General features: G+C 37.8%; 1 gene segment (V, D, J or C); it reads left to right on the forward strand.

Annotated features, from left to right (window-relative positions):
• The first annotated feature begins 1,890 nt into the window (after positions 1 to 1,890).
• Positions 1,891 to 7,619, forward strand: LOC139914269 (Ig mu chain C region membrane-bound form-like). The segment is given in 6 exon segments: positions 1,891 to 1,982; positions 2,417 to 2,716; positions 3,830 to 4,174; positions 4,272 to 4,592; positions 6,138 to 6,286; positions 7,469 to 7,619. Coding segments are annotated over 5 exon segments (1,065 nt in total).
• The last annotated feature ends 5,542 nt before the right edge of the window (positions 7,620 to 13,161 follow it).

A 13,161-nucleotide genomic window follows, 5' to 3' on the forward strand; every position in this document is an offset into this window, starting at 1 on the left:
GCTGCGAAAACTCTAAAATCGAATACTCCACATTACATAACAAGCAATAGTCAAACATAATTCGAGGTAATCAGAAAATGCTGTTTACGTGGCAGTTTCTTATTCAGAGTATTGTCTTAATCAGGTTAATATCGGAATATTGCAGTTCATGTAAACGTGCTCACAGTCCCAGCATCAGTTGTAGTCTCACTGATCCCCTGTATTACTGACATCGTCCACAAGAGGGAGACATGGCTCTGCATTTAGCAGTAGTGATTTGCCAGTTCCCATGTGAAAGGCTAGTCATGTGTAGTAATGTGCTCTGGTATGTATGCAGATGCTCACAGGTCTGAAATCAACTGGAAATATTAAATGGCAAGATGCCAAGGGGCCGGCGACAGGGAAGCAGGGCACCGTGCCCAGCAGGCTGCCTCAGAGCATCTCCCTGTCTAACCTTCCTTTCAACTGCGAAAGGCTTGGAAACATACAGCTAATGTATGTAAAGATAAGAGGGGGGGAGTACAGCCAAAGTGCTGTAATTCTGGGGTGCCCACAGTGTGGCTTACTGGGGTCCAGCATAAGAAAGTGCAAAATACAATCTGCTCAGATACAATTTCTATTCAGAGTTAAAGAGTAACTTCACACCAAACCCAAATCTGTGTAAAGCCCGACATGTAATGGTAAAAAGCATGCTACTGAAATTGCCAATTGGCTTTGGTGCCAGGTGATGTCACCACCTTTTGTACTCTCTAGAAGGTGACATCACCTGGCACCATCAGCTAATATCAGAGAATGATAGCCAGTGGACAGTGAAGACACAGCAACACACACACACAATGATACATGGGAGGGGATGTGATTAACTTTTTTAAAATGTTGGTTAATTAATGATTATACCAATAAGTGCAATAAGTGATTTCAGACCTTATAACCTATATCCTGCAGCAATGTGTTGTGTGTGTAAAATTGCCGGAATGGGAAAAAATTATTGCAACTACATAGCACTCACTCAGTAGAGTGCATACCTCCACCAACGCTATGCAGTTGTTAATATATGCCAGTTCCACATATATAATAATTTCTTCCATGCCTCATTACCAACGTTTCACATCAGGAGATGCAACATTTTCATGATTGGACCTGAAATGAGACGAGATATGCCTGTTCAAATTCTAGCCACTTTTACAGACCCCATGAAGTTGCATGGAGAGCGTGATTTGCTTCCGTGTATTGACATATTTCTGAATGAAACATAAAGTTAGGCCGGAAGCATCAGCTGGAGGGACTTATTTGAATATTGCCGAAGCGGGCTCGCCAATGTCAAACCCTCTCATATCAAACATGGACAGCAGTCTACACTCGGTTCTGGAGGAATATTCTCCACCTCCATTGCCCCGTCTGGGAAAAGAGTTGCAAAAACACATGTTTACTTCATAAATAACAAGATACGGACATATTTCCATGTATTTGAAGAAGAAGAGATGAGTCATGTGAGACAGAGGGGGGTCTAACAGCCCAGTAAATAGGAGTACTGTAGGATTTTGTACAGCTGCTCAACCAACTCCAGTTACCATGTTGCTAGCTGCCATATTGTGAGCTGAACTGAGCTGACATGCAGGAAAAAGTTAACATGTCTAACATGCAAGGTTACTTAATTTTACATGGCCTTGTGAGTGTCTAACTGATGACAGATGATGGAACATTAGGCTTCATTAAGATGAAGAGTTTCAAAGTGAAGGTAAGCACTAACCAGCATGACTGTTTTGAGAGGAAGAATAATGTCTCACTATTAGGCCATATGGTCATTTAGTTTTTTGTCATTCAAGTGGATTTTATAATATACTGTTAATTAAATGCAAAGGTATAGACTTGCTGTACCTATATTAACATACTAGCTATTGAGTAGATTTAGCCTTTTTATACTAACCAGTAAGTAGATTTAGCACTGTGCTACGGTGCTTTTGACTACTGGGGCAAGGGAACAGCAGTAACTGTTTCATCAGGTAAGAATACTCAACTTAAATAATCAGTGAATCAGTGAAACAAAAGTAATAGGTTTTCATAATAATTTAATGTCCGTACTGTTCCGTATCTGTCATGGACGCTATTAGCAAAACTGATGGGTGTTTATTTAATTCAAACCTTCCACCAATTTCAAACATTGTCGGTGGTTATTTTAAGAATACTGTTGAATCTCTGAATTGAATTTACCTACAATATATTGACTGATAACCAAAAACTAGCACAAATAATATAATTGAGGGAGGTTAATATGTTCCTTTCCTCAACTACCAACCTCCAAATAAATGGGATAGTTTAACATTAAGCTGCAATTGGCTTCTCTTTGCCATCTCCAATATTTAAGAGGAATGTCTGTACTATGGCATTTCATTTTTATTTCAATATCTTGATGATACACTTTGTTTCCCTCTCTCAGCCACATCAACTCGCCCCTCAGTGTTTCCTCTGGCACAATGTGGTTCTGGGACTGGAGACATGCTCACTCTCGGCTGCCTCGCCACCGGCTTCACTCCTGCCTCAGTGACCTTCGCTTGGGCCGATGCCAATGGAGCTGCCCTGACCGACTTTGTTCAGTACCCTGCAGTTGAGAGAAACAACTTGTATACAGGAGTCAGCCAGACCCGTGTCAGGAGAGCAGACTGGGAACAAACGGAAGGTTTTATTTGTAATGTGGCACATGCAGCAGGAAACGGACTTTGCGACTTCAGAAGACGAGGTAAGATTCATGAAAGATATTAATTCTTTATTTAATGAATAAACAAATTAATTAATTTGCTTGTTCAGTATACTGGTTTGCAACTCCATGCAGCATAGAAATGTCTATTTTTATTCACAGCAATTTCAAGGAAGCTAAATAATAATAATAATATATATATATATATATATATATATATATATACATATATATATATATATATAGTAATTTTCAGAAAGTTTATAACAGTTTTATTTTTATTTTTTTATATATTATAAGTTGATTATACAAAAATGTACAAGCAGTATTGTACAATCAATATTGAAAACTCGGCTAATGTCAGACAAATTTGGGCAATTTCTAATAGCAGTACAGTACAATACAGTCACAGTACAGTGAGGAATTTAATCACTAAGTTGGTTTTGTAAATTCTGCTTACAAATGTTAGATGCAGAGACTTTGCCACACCTCAGGGTTTAGTGAATTGATGCCCCTGAGGAACCAACTGTTGTAAGTGATGTCTTAGTTTAGTTATACATGCATGTATTGCACATAAAATGAAGAAATAAATGATTAAAGTGTTTTAGAAATGAATAACTACAAGGTTTCCTGACTTGTTAATTGTAAGACACATTAAAATAGCAGAAAATTAGACAGGTGTACAGTAAGGTGGATTTTGCCAGAATGGAGAGGCTGAAGCTTGAGTTGTTGGCTCAGTCAATTTTATTTCCTCCTCATGTCTGCCTGCACTTTCACTCTATTTCAATGAACATTCACTGTTCAAAAAATGTTCAGTCAAAGGTTGGTTTGAACCTGCATGTTAACTTGCCTGTACAGTCAATGTAGCTTTAATGCTCGCTTCTGAATAAGAAGTGAGCATTAGCTCTACTCATTAAATTGTTTGTTATTTACAATAGCAAGCAAACTTTTTCCTTTTGACACTTACAGTACATTTGACTAACAACCAAGAGCTAATCTGAGGAGTGTACTCCATATGTGCACATGCTAAAGTTGCATAAAGCTGTATAAAAAGTAACATGAATCTAGTTCTAATCTGCATTGTAGCACATAGTTCACCTCTGCTTCTGTATCATTCCCTGCTTATGAATGCATATATTTGTGTTTGTTTTTCAGTGTCTGATGTGCATCATTATCATCAGCTGCCAACTCTCAATGTGTTGGTCTCCTCTGATGAGGAGGTGGGTAAAGGAAAGACGGCCTCCTGTTTTGCCATTGATTTTTCACCACAAAATCATGAGATCAAATGGGAGAGAAATGGAGAGGAAATCAACGACAAAACATCTAAGATCATCAACATACCTTCTTTTGAAAGTGGAAAAAATGCCAACGGAACTTTGTTCAGTGCAGCAAGCTATCTCAAGGTAGAGGACAGTGGTTTGCCTGGGGACACTAACATATTTACCTGTGTGTTTAAGCAAGGTGACACAAATGTGACCGAAACTGTGATCACCTCAACATGTGAGTAAAATATTATTATTTTTGTAACTGTAATTGCAGTTCCAATGGTTTTGCAGCCATGACAGTTTAGTGAATGCTTTAATTCCTCTGTCAACAGGTCCCATATTACCAGACCCAATAGAAAAGATAGAGATCTTACCCCTCTCACTAGAGGAGATGTTTTTCAACAAAAAAGCAGAACTTGTATGTCAAGTTGTTGCGATAAGTGGATCCATTGAGTCTGTTAAGTGGCAGGACCAACAGGGAAACAACATACTTGAGAACAAGAACAAGACTAAAATCTCTGCAGATAGGAGACGCTTCAGCATTGTGGCTGATGTCACGTATGAGGAGTGGAGGAAGGGGATACAATACTACTGTGTTGTTGAGCATCCAGATTTGTTGGAACCAAAGAAGAAGCTCTTTGAAAGGAAGAATGGTAAACAAATGTCCTTTGATGAGCAATTATGCATTGAAAGTCTGAGTACATTTGACAAATTTTCATTCATGTGGTCATTCAAGTTTATGAGATGTCTTTATGAATGTATTTTGTAGAATGTATTTTATAGAAGAAATGCACAATAATAGGTCTTCTTATCTGTGGCAAGAGGGCCTAATTGTTCTCTCATGCTTGCAGGAGTGCAACATCCCAAGTTGCAAGGCCTAGTAGATGTTGTGTTGTGTCGCTGTGTCTTATGCCCTGTTTGTTATGTTTGTTGCTTGTGATATGACATGCTGTTTGTCTTTTAAATGCAGATTCAAAATCAAAATAAAAAATGTACTTCATAACTCTGTTGATGCAGTTGATATCCCTATTTAACGAGCATTGAGTGCCACATGTTTAGTTGAAATACAAGTTTAAAAAAGGTTAACGGTCACAGTACCATAGGACAAAAAGTTGGGCATTCCAGACTGTGGTAACACAAGGTTGTAGATATCATTATATTTATGACTGAAAGTATAGTGATAACAATGTAACATTTTTTCTACAGTAAAATGTCATTCACTTCAAAACACACCACACCGATCACTGACTGTAAGAATACAAAATGCCCCTAAAAATATCAACAAAATCATATTTGTTCATTTTTATGTGTAGTTGGTGCATTAGCATTGTTCCTGTGCCTTGTCTGTGTGTGCTTGTGTTCAATCTACTGGGTCTTGCTCTTCTCACAAAAGAGTCTGTTTCAGATCTAACTCAGCTGCTGTGATCTCTCAAATTATCACTGCACATTAAGGATTTACTATACCAATTCACAAGCCAAGCCACATGTATGCCACAGCATAACATGGGGTCTTTCAAAAGCAATTCAGGATCATTGTAACGGCTAATGTTGCCACCATTTTACAAAAGATGAGCTTAATATCAAAAAGGATTTAATTAATAATAATAATAATAATGATAATAATAATAATAATAATAATTATAATAATAATAATAATAATAATATCCAATACTATACCCAATAGATGATAACTGTGCCAGTGAAAATCTAGAGGTAAAGCTGTCTAGTCACTTCTTACCATAAAATATTGATTGAAGGATTCATAGAGAATGGTCATTGATACTTATAAAGGGTGTTGTGTCTTTTGCAAGCCTGAGTGTTATTCTCAATGACTGCCAGGTGCATAGAAGAACACAGCAGAAAAACACCCACACACCATTTTAAGCTGCATGTCAAGGTCTCAGACCAAAACATGTTGTGTTTAATCATTTAATTATTTCATTTCAAAGGTAAGACAGTTTGTGGGTGTACACAGTGTGTCAGAAGCAACTACCAAGTATCAAGCTTCTACCAAAGCTGTTTCCATAGCATCACAACATCATTCTCATACCAAAACTGTCTTGTTAGCAGATCTATAGGGTCATAAGAGATTGTGTAGTCTTTATAGGACAGTCCCAATGAAACATTTCAATTTCCAGTCCAGTAGAGAACCATAGGTGTGACTGCCAATGTAACACCACTTTCATCTCTATATGCAGTTTGTGAGTGTCAGGTTCCGTTTCTGACTGACAACCAATGCGGTCATGCCATGGAGACAGACCAAGATAGCATGGACAACACAGCCCTTACCTTCATCATCCTCTTCCTCATCACTCTGCTGTACAGCATTGGAACCACTGCTATCAAGGTAGTAATGGTTTTAAAAGTTAGGGTTCCATGCAGCATAGGTATAATGTGTTTCATTTTAATTTAACTCTGTATACTCCAAAACAATTAGACTGGATAACTGGATAAAGAAAAGCTTTGTTTAATTATTATTCAAACAACAGTGATGAATAGGCACAAAGATCTTATACCATGTGAGACAATGATGACCATAAGGTCATTAAAGGGTAGCTGCAATAGAAGTAATATCAGTAATGCTTGTCTTGAATTGTTGGTTATAAAACATTAGAAGTCATCCTATGCTCATCATGAGAATGTTATAATTCCATCATAACTGCATCAGAACATGTCATTATGCCTTATGAATATAGTTTGACTCACAGAACTTGAATGGATAGAAAGGACACTTCCATCATGGTCATCATGGTATCATGATGATCATAATGTTCTTTGGTCACCTAACATGGCTTCCATGGAATTTTGATAATGTTGTCATGTAAATGAACATTGTTCCATGTGTGGACAGAACATGAGACTCAGAAGATTAGAATGTTTATCACATGGAATGTTAATCCAGATAATATTGCCATGGTAACACATGGCTTTCTGAGTCCCACCACATCAACACTGCCGTCCATGACATGGCAGACATTGTAAGTGCATCTCTGCGTGTAAGTTATCTCACTTTCGATGATGTGATGATTCCATGGATTGCCACACTAAAAAAAATCCCCAGCTCATAATACATTTGATGTCTTATAAACAAAAGAAATATATAGGTCAGTGGTAAATACATGTCTTATACCTCATAATGTGCTGCTACCAGATTAATAATGCATTATAGTGTATTATGAAATTTTATGATGTCATTATGATGTAATTCTAATGATCTTATGAGGTGATGATATGTTGCAATAAATAAATAAATAAATATAGAGGTCCCAGTAGTAACTATATTAGTTATAAGTTCCTCATAACCACCTCGTACCAGATTCATGATGTGTATTATGACATTTTCTAATGCAGTTGTGATGTAATTGTAATGTGCTAATGATGGACATATGACTAATACTGCATTATAACCAACAATTTAAGAAATGTATTAATGAAATGTCATAAGTAGTGAGAAATAGTAGTAGTGATTTGATTGTTTTTGATATAATAGTTCTGATGCATGTTTTTTTTTTTGTTTTCTTCTTTTCAGGTCAAATGAAAAAAAAAGTGAACTGTCTGTTTAAAAACATATTCTCATATTTTCATCCTTACTCTATTCATAGTGCCCTGTAACTATTCACTATTGCCTTTTTTGTCATTTTGAATTATATTAGTGTTATATCATTGTTGGAAATAAACATTTAACTGAAAATAACCATTTCAGCAATTGTGTTTTTTCTCTCTTCCACTAGTTAGAAAATGTTATTTTATTTTTATTTTATTTATTTAATTATTTCCATAAGCTTTTTTAAATGTTTCATTTTTGTTTGGATATTTGCCTGCATCAGTTTTGTTCATCAGCTCTCCAGCACCTGGAATCAACAGACCGTGCTCAAGTCAATATGCAAATACAAAGATATTACAATGTGGTGGTAATAATAGACCAGAGAAAAGTCATGAGAAGTCATGTAACAAAATCGGGTAGATAACTCGTATGTAAACAGTTGTGAGATATTTAAATTGTCAGTATATTTCCCTTACTGGCGTGACCAGACTTCACACCTGGTGTCTGTGATGCACCGTTGCTCAGTGTCATGTTTCACTTCTGTATTTCGGGTGCTTTTTTGGGACCTGGGTGTTACTCAATGCTTCCGCTTGCTGCCTGCCCTGATCGCTCTGCCCTGTCCTGCTGCAACATCTGTGCAACAGACCTCCAGCTCCATCTCCACCTGACTTTAAGCACCAGCCAGTGTAAAAGTACAACTCTGCCATCTAGCCTAAGCACAAGGATATTACACTTAGGATTGAGACTGTAGAGATGGTTAGTTGACCAAAATCTAAAGGTATGTATAACTTGCTTAGAGATCAAAATCAGATCAGGGTTTTGAAAATGTACACAATCCATCAAACGTTTAGACTGAACTGACTGTAGAAAAAAAAAACTACTCTGTCTGGGAAGGCGAGTTCGGGGCCTCACCAGTCGGACTCGTCTGCATCTTAAGTGGCTTCTTTCCAAACCAGCTGAGTGTGGAGTGGCAAATGGACAACCAGGCTCTAAACACCGTGCCAATCCAAAAGAAGCTGCAAAGTGTGGATGGAGTGGAGAAAACCTTCAGTCTGAGCAGTCAGATTGAGCTGGATATGGATAAGTGGGCTCAAGTGTTACATGCAAGTCCAGCCACAACAAAGTTGAATTCACAAGATCTATCAGTATTTGTGCAAGTAAGTGTGGCTTCCTGTCTAACAGCACACTATGAAAATTGCTGCATCACTACACACAACTATATTTATATGTTGATAATGTTACGGCAGCGTATTGATGTCACAGTGGGGAAAAATATACCCTCAGTATCTCGTTATAACAAGAAACTTTTCTTGTTATAACAAGATATCAACTTGATTGTGTCTGAGTCAGGATGAGTTGAGTGAGTCTGATTGTTGTTGCTGAGTTCTCTCATTCCATGAGTCAACTTGATTAAATCGTGTTAATGAGCCATTCTGAATTCCTCCGATGTCTATAGGCTGTTTTCTCATTAGGGTATAGATCTTTTTCTCACTTTAACAACATTTAAAAGTTTCTTGGTATCTCGTTATAGCGACAAAAGTTTTTCATTGTAACAAGATATGTTGGTATGTCATTATAACGGGAAACATTTCTTGTTGAGAAATGAGATGAGTTGGTATGTCGTAATAACGAGAAAATATTTTTTATTTTTTTTTTACAAATAATACAGTAACGTACAAAACAAAACAACATCAGTACAGCGATACATCATTCCTTATAAATGCATAATAACATATAGAGGGGGTACAATAGGACACATATAACAAGACAGACAAAAAAATAAAAATAAAAAGATAAGACAAACAAAACTAAATATACCGAGCTGGAGTGGTGATGGGCTGCACATTGCTTGGTTAACTGATGTCTGTTGTTGTGAGGGTATGTTAGTGTTTAGTATTGTGGACCAGTTGTGGAAAGAGGAATCAGCGCTGGAGGTGTTGTAGAAAGGGGGACCAGGTATCTTCAAAAGATTTGATGTTATTTTTAAAGGACGTTGTGAGTTTCTCCAGGTTTGAGTGGTCTGTAAGCAAGTTAAGCCAATGGTTTATGGATAGTGTTTTTCTGTCTTTCCAGTTTAGTAATATGGTCTTCTTGGCAATGGTTAATGATATTAATATGAAGGGTTTGAGATGTTTGGGAGGTTGTAATGTGGAGGTGTCACCCAATAAAGCAATGGTGGGGCATAGGGGGATGTCGAGACATGTCGAGTGCATAAAATAGGCCACGCCCATCGTGGGGGAAACCACTGCACCCTCTCCATTGACCTTGTGTGTCTGAATGTACATCATTGTCATTATTCCCCAAATTAAACATGCCTAAAAGCTGTTGTGTGGTGGGGTGCACAGCCAACAAACTTGAAAACCGTGAATTACAGTTTGTTGTGCTACCGAGCAAAACAAGGGAGCCGTTAAGAAGAAAAATGTGGATCCAGGCTGTAAGGAGTAAGGCGCTGACAGTGGTACATGGTAGAAGAGGGGGGAAACTTTGGGACTTGAGACTAAGTACACTTAGAATGTGGCCAGTATTTTGTCACTGGTCAGTAACTTATCTAGTTATATTCTTGTAAGATAACCTGTATGTTAAATGTGTTTAAAAGCTACCATGCTGTCCTAACATTAGGTTGCTACTAAGCTAACATTACTGAGCCAATTCCTCTCTATACAACAGATGAGTTATGTTCATGTGTGGGTCTCAGGATAGTTTGCTCTGTATTGACTGTCAGTCCAGCGTGTAAAAGTAATGAGAAATCTCACTGACTTGTTAGCTAACATAAGATAGTTAACTTAGCAACAATCCACTTTAACAACCAATGTCACGTCAGCGTCGCTCAAACTTACAGTATGAAAAGCATAGCTGTATTTAACATTTTTAAATATGAAGTGAAATTATTCAAGGTCAACTTATTATCTTACCTGGTGATTAAATTAAGTAGCGGTAAATGTCTAAGTATTTCACTTCAGGTCACTGTGTGGGATCATTTATCCAACTTCATTGGAGTAATGAAAAAGGACATTGACGGAGGCCAATTAAGTTCATTTTTTCAATCTACAATTCCCTCTCTGTTGGAGGCAGTGTGCCAAAATAATTGTTTGACATACTGTACTTGTCTACTCAAAAACAGGAAAAACCTTGTCAGGCTGTCCGTATCTGAAAAGATTTCCTCCCAACTGCCGCTTTTGCCGATATTGTTTTCCCCCACGGTGGGCGTGGCTTTCGAAGTATGGCGTGCTCTGCAGTGTGTCTATAGCCTGCCCATGACGTCCAACCAGAACCCATGAACATATGGGCAGAGCCAGAGAGCGTGGAAATAATCGTCTGAGGTTGAGGTTGGACAGTGTGAACATGTATTATTTTGGATGAAGCCCATACGGAAAAGTTTGTGGGTAGTAGTGTGGGTTCTATGAAGGACTTTATACTGTATTAGTTGAGTTTTGGAATTGCATGTCATTGTCATTTGTTATTGCATATACTACTGATTTCGTGATGGGGGTTATTTATGTCTATGGACCATTTGTCGATTGGAATTGATATAGAGCTGTCTTCTGATGTTAAGAGTTTGTAAATTTGAGCTAATATTTTTTGAGGTTTGAGGGATTGTAGCTTTAGATATAGGGGGGAGCTATGATTATTAAAATTTCTGATGTTAATATTTTTCTTTATGACTTCTTTTAACTGGATATACTGGAAATGGCAGTGATCTGGTATACAATATTTTCTTTGGATGAGGTCGAAGGTCATGAGCAAGCCATCATTGAATAACTGTCCCAGGCTGGTTACTCCTCTTTGATTCCATGTTGTAAAATGAATGGGTTTGTTGTTACTGTAATTTGAAACATGGGATTGTGCCATAATGGAATACGGGTGGATGGTGAGGGGCTGTAGTGGAGAATGTCATTTGACTTCCACCAAGCGGTTAGGGTGGTATTAATGGTAATATTGTTCTTGCAATCGCTATGTTGTTTTTTTTTGATTTGTCTATGAATGGAAGATTTGTGATGCCCAATTTTTGAACCAGGTTATTTTCTATGTCTAGCCAGGGTGGAAGTAGTAGAAGAAGTTAGGGGCTCCTAGTCCTCCGAGTTGCTTGGGTTTTTGGAAAGTGGATAGTTTAATTCTGGGTTTTTGCTTTTTCCAGTAAAATTCTGTGACTGCACTATTAAGGGAGGAGAACCAGCCTGGGGGTGGGGTGACGAGGGCCATGCTAAACAGGTAGTTGATTTTCAGGAGGATGTTAATTTTTACTGTAGATATTCGGCCAATCAGGTTTAGGGGTAATTTGTTCCATCTTTCTAAATTGTCTTTTATTTCTTGTAACAAGTGGACGTAGTTGAGTTTGAATAATTCATTTAAATTTGGTGAGATGTGGATTCCAAGGTATTTAATGGATTTTGCTGTACGTTTGAAAGGGGAGTCCCTGACCTCGGCATCCCAGTTGAGTTTGGTTATAGGCAGAATATCGGATTTTGTCCAGTTGATGGAGTAGCCAGACACCCTGCTATAGTTACTAATCAGATTATGGACTGATATAAGAGAGGATGAGGGATTTGTGATGTATAGTAGGATATCATCAGCGTACAAACTGATTTTATGGTGATATGACTTTGATTGGATGCCTGTAATGTTGTCACATTGCCTAATGGAGGTAGCCAGGGGTTCAATAAAAAGTGCAAACAGTAGTGGGGATAATGGGCATCCTTGTCGAGCACCTCTTTGTAGTTGGAATGGTTTTGATATATGACCATTGGTTATGACAGATGCAGTTGGTGAGTTGTATAGTGTTTTTTTCCAATTGATGAAATATGACCCGAATCCAAAGTGGTTGAGGGAGGTGAAGAGAAAGGACCAGTCTACCCTGTCAAATGCCTTTTCAGCATCAAGGGATGCTATAATGAAGGGTGGATCTTTTGGGGAGGTAGTGTTGTTGTAGTAGTTGTAGAAGTAATACGCTGCCATAATAATGCAAATTGATTAGTGATGTATCCCTGTGGTTTCTGATAGAATGTGTTCACCATATTAAGTTGCTCTGTGAAATAGTCAGTGTTAATGCTTTTGAGGTCAAATATACTTTGATGAGTTTGCCCAACACTTGTTACTTAAATGATACAGAATAATATCATAATCATATTTTTTTTTTGTGGTGGGATATTTAGGCGACCCATCAATCGAGCTCCTTCTAGCTTCCAGTGAAGAATCAGGACCACAGAAACTCTTATGCTCTGGATTGGGCGTCAACCCTCAAATTAAATGGCTTTCTGGGTCTCAGCATAGATCTGCATCAACTAATGACATCAGGATGGGTGCAGATGGACGTGTGTCAGTAACCAGTCATCTGAACGTCCCTCAAACAGAGTGGAAAACTGGGGAGGTCTTTACTTGTGAAGTGTCTGACAAGTCTTTACACAAAACAGTCAGAAAGAACATCAGCCTCTGTTCAGGTAAAATGAAACAACAAGGAAAGAAACAAATTCATCCACCTGCAAAATATTAAAATAATGATTTCACATTTTATGCAATTTATGAAACATCCATCAACATGAGACCTTTAACTAATGGTCCTTGTTTAAGGTGGAGTACATCACAGTGTTCAGCTGTTTTTCTTCAGCTACTGTGAAGGAAAAAACTTAAACACCATTTCCTGTTTTTTTCAGTGACTCCAGCATCATCTCAGACAGTTGGTG

Source organism: Centroberyx gerrardi, chromosome 7 (assembly GCF_048128805.1).
Source record: "Centroberyx gerrardi isolate f3 chromosome 7, fCenGer3.hap1.cur.20231027, whole genome shotgun sequence".
NCBI classification, from domain to species: Eukaryota; Metazoa; Chordata; class Actinopteri; order Beryciformes; family Berycidae; genus Centroberyx; species Centroberyx gerrardi.